The 8202-nt window shown below is 49.5% G+C and overlaps 1 protein-coding gene across 1 annotated transcript in view; it reads left to right on the top strand.

Annotated features, from left to right (window-relative positions):
* Nucleotides 1–3050: 3050 nt before the first annotated feature.
* Nucleotides 3051–8202, top strand: part of CD99L2 (CD99 molecule like 2) — a 31338-nt gene continuing 26186 nt past the window's right edge. The window contains 1 exon segment of the mRNA XM_062503019.1: nt 3051–3134. Within this exon segment, the coding sequence (XP_062359003.1) occupies nt 3077–3134 (58 nt within the window). The 5' untranslated portion in view covers nt 3051–3076.

Below are 8202 nucleotides of genomic sequence, written 5' to 3'. Positions count from 1 at the left end.
AAAATTTGGCCAAATGTATTCTAGCTTCATTAAAGAATTTAAAATCTCCCCCCTAATTAGTATTTTTTTTACTTAAAAAAAGAGAATTGTTGTATTTGAAAATAGTGCCATAAAACAATACCTCAGGCAAGAGATAGACTGAGGTCGAAAAGTAGTTAAGCCCCTGAAATTACTTGCTTTAAATTCATTTTCCATCTCAGATAACTGTGTGGCAAGGCTGTGCATTGCTGTATGACAGTTCGTTCTACTTTTCAAACGGCAGCACTTCAGTAGTAGCTAAATTGATGCTTTTTATGGGTCCATCACTTACCGAGGGTAATTGCTTAGTGCCTGTGAGAGGGGCTCTGAGATCTAACGGATCACATGTTCTGAGCCTGCTAAATTATTTGGATAGATTTAGGAAGAAAAAGATTCAAAATTTTGTGTGATCTAGTATTGCCATTCCCAATCAGCATTTCCCCTTCCCCTATTTTTGCTCAGTTAGGAAAAAAAAAAAAAAGTGTGCTAAGCCCAGGGAGCAAGAAGAGTTAACCATGACACCTGTTAAAATATAACGGAAAGCGAGTATATTTTTCCACTGAGAGTTTCTTTGATGACTGTTTATTCCGCTATTTAAAGATTACAGCTTTAATGTAGCTCAAGAGAAGAAAATGGAAAGGTCTGAGCTTCGTCGAGCTCGGAGCGCTCCAACGGGCAGACGGCACTGCAGCCCCAAACAACATGCTATGTTTGAGGCTCCAGCCTCACAACACATCCTCTGTGGTGCAATTTGGAAGCATTTAAGCTCAGCTGCCTTAAACACAGCCTGAACCAAGAATAGCCTCGGCTCCCGGGCACAGGCCAGGAGACGCTGAATCACTTGCTGGCCGGGCCCCAGGCTTTCCAGCTGCCTTGGGTTCGGCCTCCTTAAAGACACAACTTGTGCCTGCCGCACACAGCCCCAGCTCCAGCTGGGCATGGCCAGACAGGGATGGCACCCTTGGATGCCAGGGGATTTAGCCAGATGCGTGATTCCAATATGAATTCCTGGTTCGTGCCGCCCTGTTTCCCTCCAGCTCCGGAGGGCAGCACTGCTGCTGCCTTCCTGCCCATTGAAAGCTACATTCATACATCTCTTTGTAATTATGAATCAACTCCCAGGCATCGGTGCACACCCCAGGCTCACACAGAACGGCAAACAATATACTGTCACGGGTTGCATCAGCTGCACGATGCTCTCTCATGCCTTCAGGCTTGCTAAAGCTGATCCAACGCTAATATAATAATAGCCTTTTTACCCGCCTCCTCCCCCAACAATTACCGGAGGCTTGGAAAGCCATTGAAATGCAAATAGCACACGGAGAGGTTATTGGGAACCAGACTGGGAAGGTACAAATGCTGTCCTGCTAGTTTCTTTTCGTTTAACACGGACGGGGCTGTAGTCCTGAATTTCTCTTTGTATTAACAGGGAGAGAGGCAATACTGTGGATGTACAGACGGCCAAGTGTAAAAGCTGAAGTGCATCTTCTCCAGAACCGCTTCTCTGTATGTAGGACCCCTGTTACTCCCCTTAGCTGCTGCAGTAGCAGAGAACTGCACAGCACAGAACTGTCTGTAGCTGCGATAATGTGAGAGTGCCCAACTGCACAAACTCACAGAAAGGCGTTCAGTGTGGGTTTGAAAGAACTTGCCCGCACAGGGCAAGGCACTGTGGAACCTGCAGTTTGCTCTGTGGCCACAGACGAAAGTCAGAAATACAGCATCGCCCTCCCTGTTATCCCACTTCATCCTTCAACCCAGGAGCTTCTACAGACGACAGGACCCCCTCTCTCCCCGTCCCATCATGGTCTGTTTGCCTACTATCTTTTCTCGTAATATTTCCATCAAGTACAAAAATGGGCTTTCTGGACCCAAGGCAGTCCTGACACTTGGCTGGAGCAGCCACTAACAGCAGTGTGTACAAGTTGCTGTGAGGTGACACGGGACTACGATGACCCAGACACTTATTCAGTCTCTCAGTCCCCAATAAAGCTTCAAGAATACCTCCTAAAAATAGGCTGCAGACGCATCCCTTTTTCTGTAGCAAAACAACCTATAAATATCACAAACAAGATATCTACCCTGCTATTAACATCCCCCTTCCCCCGTTCAAAAGAGTCATAGAGAAGAGGGTCCAATACCGGGTGCACAAGAGGTAACTTGTTTGCTCTGACGAGAAGGCAGCTGAGGGCAAATCCAACGGCAGTTTACAGCTACTCAGGGGCAGTTATTAACACCGCAGAGCCAACACAGCTAGGGGTGATGGCTGAAGTGTCTGTGGGAGGGGCAGACTGACCCAGGAGAATCTTCTTGCCAAGGCAGTGAGACAGCATGGCCCTTGGTAATCTCTAGGGAGGTTAGGGGGAGCTTTCCCCTGGAAAGGTTTTCGCCCTGGAGGTTTTCAGACCCGTGTCCATGGGTCCCGCTCCGATGGGCCCTTTGGGCTGGAGACCTCCAGAGGTCGCTTCCAGCCAACAATTTCCCAGCTCCGCAACCTCCACGTAAATACTCGACATTAAAGGGTGAAACTGCAGCAGCTCCTTCCCCCGTACTTCTGTACTTTCCCAGGAGCAGGGCAGAACACCCAGGCCAGCACCTCTGCGGCCGCCCCCGCCCCGGGGCTGCTATCCGCGGGCACGAGGGGCTGCCCCAGCGCCGGGTGCTGCTGACGGACCGCGGGGCCCCGGCAGCAGCAGTCCCAACCCTTTCCCCGTTCCCTGTGCGTCTCCTCATGGTTATCTGCCGCCCGGGTCTCACCGCTCGGGTGAGCACATGCGGGACTGACAGCGGCAGCCCCGCTCACGCCCGGCGGAAGAATGTACGCCGGGACCGCGTTTGAGCCGAGAGGGAAAGGTCGGTAGGTGCCGGGTCTCGGCCGGCCCCCGGGGGCCGCGCAGTCTCCTCGCAGACGCTCCCTGCCCCGCTCGGGGCCGGGGCGGGGGCGCGGCCCGGTGGGGAGGGCGGGGGGCGGTGGCGCGGAGCGCCCGCCCCTCACGGCCGCGTCCCGCCCCGGCGGAGACGGGAGCCGAACCGGCGGCAGACGGATCCCCGCCGCGTCATGGCCGGCCGCCGCCTCCTGGGGCTGCTCCTGGTCTTCGCCGCGCTGTTGGGCGCAGGTAGGCGGCCCGGCCCGGTCCGGTCCGGGCGGCGGCGGCGGCGGGAGGGGGCGGCCCGGGGGGCTCGGGGGCCCGGGGTGTTCGGTGCGGCGCTGTGCGCATGATCGCGGCGCCGGGCCCGGCCCATGAACGGCGGACCCCCGCCCCCGGCCACGGTCACCCCGCGGGATGCTCCCCCCCGAGGGATGCAGGCGGTTGCGGCTCCCTCGCCGTGGGGGATTCTCGGGCTGGATGTTTCCGCCGGTAGCACGGAGCCTGCCCCGGGAGGGCTCACGGGGCCGGAGAGATGCGCCCCGAGGAGAGGCCCCAGCTGGCAGGATGCACCCCCGGAGGATCGCCTCGAGGAGGGCGCTGCACCCTTCGGGCCCCACCCTGCGCAGAGCACCCCGGCTCCGCAGCGGATGGCGGGGTGCCAGCCCTGTGCTTCAGGGCCGGGCCACAGACGATCGTTGTCCCCCATCCTTCTCCCGATCCTCGCCGTGGGCTCTGCCCGCCTCCGGCCCCCCTGCCCCTGCTCCGGCCGCTCGCGATGGGGCCGGTCCCGCAGCGGAGCCCGCAGGCCGGGCGGCTCGAGCCCTGCCTTCGCTGACAGTGCTGGTGATGGACGCGTCTCGGAGCGCAGCGTTTGCCTTCGGGCGACGGTGTTACAGCGATGCTTAAGATGTGCGATGCTGCAGGTATAAAGCTCTGGAGCAGCCTGGGGCTCGGCTAATCCTGAACAGCGGTAGCTAGCCATGGAGTCATCGCGAAAGGAGTTTGGGTTTGTCTCTCTGCTCGCTGAGCTGTTGGATTAGTGGATTCTCTATGTGACCCAATTTTGTCGGGCTGCTGGTTGAATTCTCACTCTTTTTTTTTTTTTGTCCCACTGTTATTTCTGCAGATCAGAACAGTCTAACCCAGAAAGCAGTCCCAGCTGAGCAGCAAATGGGAAGGAAAAATAAAATCCTGTTTTTAGGAGGGTGAGGAGGAAGAAATTAAGATCAATGCAAAGCTTACCACAGCTCTTTGTCTCCTTAAAGAAACCCAACAGTACTCTTAAAAAAGCTCTGTGTTTGAATTGAAAAGTAAGGTCTTTCTAGAGGTTATACCGAGAAAGTAGACTGCAATTATGTAAAAGGCCTCAGGAAAGTTTTTCTAAACAAAATCTGCTATTAGCTAGGAGGCACCTGGCAAGCACAAACTGGTTAGAAGATACCAGCATCAAAGCAGATAGCGAACTGAACCCTAAGCAGGTTTTGCTGTTGGAATAGATTACGTTTTCCATGAGTCCGCCTGGAATTTGTTTGTTTGCATTTGGTACTTACCTGTTTGTGCACCTGGAATGGTAACAGCGTAGTACAGATCTGCTTATGCAGGTTAGCAGCTGCATTTTTGATTGATGGATATCAGTTTGGCAGGCTGAGTTGAGACAGTGCAAAAAAATCCTGATTTTGGGTTAAAATAATAAAAAAAACCTGATTAGTCAGTACTAAAGCTATTTGCATTCTGTGTTGTTTGCAGTGTGGGCAAACAAAAATACTGTTCTGTTTTATTTTGGAGCTCTTGGGCTGCAGAGTCCAGTTCTTAAATATCCTTGGCTGTGTTTGTATCAAAATGAATTTCACTGAAACATTCATAAATCATTCCTGCCAGCCTGAGGCTTCTCAGGTAATCGAACAACACGTTTGTCTCCTCTCTGAACTGCTTTAAATTGCCTCTCCATGGCAAGCACTGTGTAAGGGGAAGTGGGCTCTTGCTTCCCCTCCTGTGCAGAACCTTGCTGACATGGGACACACCGAGCTGAGATGCTGGTGTGTGGCACAGCTTTTCCACACAGCCTCTGGTTCATCCCCTGTGTATTCTGGCAGTGGCACTCCCAGCTCATGGGTGGGTGTCTGCTCCTCCCCCTCTCTCTCTCTCTCCCCCCCAAATGCGTTGGAACAGCTTTGCAGCACCCCGAGGGAGCCTTGGGATCCCTTCCTCCCCTGAGAACTGAACAGGCCTTTTGGGTATACTAGCACAACCTCCCTGCCATCATCCTTACCCATGGGAAAACAGCAGGTGGTGGGAAGGCAGTGGGTTTCCCAGGCAGGACATTCTATGCCATTTCTTCAGAACAGCAGCAATAGAAATCACACCTCTTCATTACTTCTGTTTCCCAAATTTTTTTTTCTTTTTGGCTTCTTGTTCTGAAACAATTGCTTCAGCAGTGCTGAAGGCAGGCTGTGGGCAGCCCCGTCTCTTAGAAGCTCAGAGATTTATAAATTACCAAGAAAAATGGATAACAAACAACAAAAGCAGTATTTAGTGCAATTCCTGCAACTGTGGACCAGATCCACTACTGACACAAGACTGATGTATGTCTTGTATGTGACTGCCCAGTAAAGCAGGAGCAAACTTCACTTTTTAATTCAAAGAAATGGGTTTGGGTTTCTCTTTGATCAAATTCTAGTGCATTTCCTTCATTCATTGCTGTGTGCTTCCGTGCCTTATCAGTGGGCTATCAGATGCAGCTATGCTGCATCTGTCTGTGCCTCCAAGTTGCCTCTGCCCACAGCCTGTCTGCCTGAGCTGGAAACAGGCATTGCTTGTAGGGCACCAACCCATTTGCCAGTGCTGTTAAACTCTAGAGTATTCCCAGTGTATTGGAGGGGCAGAAGAAGCATTAAAGTATTTTGTGACAGTGGAGAAAACCAAATACCCTGCAAAGCCTCTTGGTTGTAGCCAGAGACAAGCATTCCCTATGCCAGCACATTGCATGATGTTTTAAATTCACAGATCTGTGACTTTTCAAAAGCATAGTTATGTTTCATGTTTATGAGCCATCCAGAGTTAACCACATGCTTGTGGAAAACAGTAAGAGTCAAACAAGAAACGTTCCACTCTTGTTATTTTCCCCTGTCCTGTCCTGTCTCATAAGCCAGTACAGAAATGCCTTGATGCATTTTCATGGAAAGCTGGCAAATTTGACATCTGAGGGCTTTTTGGAGGGAGCACAAGGTTTCCTCTCGCAGGCCAGGCACAAGGGGCATGTGCAGTTTTTGTGCTTTACATTTTGTAAGAAAAGGCTGAATAAAAACTTTACAAACTATGATAGGAACAGCTGGACGTGTCCTCCAAAAATTACCGTCTCAGCACTGACAAGCTGTGTTGACACCCGTGTTTTCATAGGCAGCATCTCACAGATCACCTCTCCTCTCAAGTGTGACTACCAGCACCCACCAGCAATTACAATAATTACTTTAATACGAAAGCAATATTAGACAGTATAATTAGCTATATATAACTCTTGAACAGATGGCTGCAGTCACTGTGGGTGGCTCCCTTGCACCAGCTCCACATGACAGTGCCCAGTGGAGAGCGTGGAGAAAGCAGAAAGGAGCCATCTCTTTTCCAGATGTTCTTTTTGGGTGTCTGGACTCTGCTTTGCACTGGGAAGCCATGGATGCAGCTGGCAGAAAAGGGAGTGCCAGTGCCAGGTGACCCCGTGTCTCTATGCCCCGTCACTTGCTAGGGTCACTCACCATGGATGTTCTAGAAGAGTTGCAGGGAGGAATTATTTGGAGTAGAAGAGAAAGACTTGGTTTGGCATTGTTGTTGAAACTGAAGGACATAGCAGCATTGTATAAAGCTGCTAAAAATCTTTGTTATAATACATGGTTGTGTTATTAAAGTTGTAACTACCAGGTATCAGTGGCGAGTCAAAGTAATAAATTTAAAGAATAATTTGTACTTAGATAATGTCTTTAGTGTGTATGACAAAGCAGGAGAAGCCAAATTTGTTTTCTTGCAAATTAGCTCTGATATTTGAACACATACGCATTAATTAAATATGCCATACTCTGATATTTATGTACGTATCTGTTGAAATAATTAATTTCCTGGTTCTACTTGTACTTTGAAACTTTTTCTTCTACCAGTCTAGTGATAAATGTGCTTGGAAATGGCTGTTCAACTCTTGGGAATTTTTTTTTCCCCTTCTACAAAAGCATTATTTTTTTCTTGTATCTGTTGCAAACATTTCAGCCCTTAAAGCACATAAAACAGAAGTGTCTATTGATTTCCTGAGTTGACTAGAATAAACTTTTAAAACTACTTTGTTTAAACACAAATTTGTTTTCTTCTTGGAAGACTATCTCCTGGAGGTTTAAGGCATTAATGTTCCAATTAACTAAAGGAAAAACTGGGGTTTTATTAGACATTGCTTCTGAAGCTACTCTAATAACAAAACATATGTTTAATAAACTACGTAACACTGATGGCAAAGAGAAAAGCTTTGCAATAATTCCTTTGTAAGCTGATTGATGCAATTCACAATCAGTGGAAGTGCTCAAATAGAGGAAAATGGGAGCAGATGAACGTGGTACATCAAAATGTAGAACATGAAAGAACTTTGAGAGGGAAACTTCAAAGTTGGGGATCCAGATGCTGGAGTCACTAGCTGTGATTTAGGATGTGAGCATGGGAATGTGACTGCTGAGGGAATAATGCTTTTGAGAAGAAAAACAAAGTCCTGATACAAGCCCAGTAGCCATGGCAAAGAGAGATGAGTGCTGCCTCTGCACTCACAGGGATTTCAGTGGAGCTGCTCAGGGTCAGCTTTGGGTTTGATCTTCTGAGAGCTCAGCCTGCTGGTATGATGGGGATGAAGTTAATGCTAATACATATTTATAAAACTGCCTTGCAGTCAGTCCAAAATCCTTTTCCTTTGCTTTTCAACCTTGGCTAGGAAACACAGAAACTTATTGTGGGAGAAAAGCTGGGGCCACAGGCAGAAAGCTGATGCTGAGTGAGCGCTCTGTTTCCCAACCAAATGAACAGCATCTTCAGAGAAGGAGATGGCCAGGTTGCTGTAGGGATCTAGTGCAGTCACCACGTACATTTATAAAAAAAACAAAGCAAGCAAAACCAGAGGCCTTGGCAAGATTTTGGAGGTGGTGGCTCAGACAGAGAGGAGGGACACTGAGAACAGCATCATTCTGCTGTTGGAAAGCTCTGCAGGCTGGTGCAGAGTTGTCTCCAGCAAACAAGGTGCTGGGGAAAGAGAGCTACTCAGAATTTTGCTTGCCCTTTGAAATGCTCTCTTTGC

This window comes from Cinclus cinclus, chromosome 15, assembly GCF_963662255.1.
Source record: "Cinclus cinclus chromosome 15, bCinCin1.1, whole genome shotgun sequence".
NCBI lineage: Eukaryota > Metazoa > Chordata > Aves > Passeriformes > Cinclidae > Cinclus > Cinclus cinclus.
This window is presented reverse-complemented; position numbering and strand designations above follow the sequence as displayed.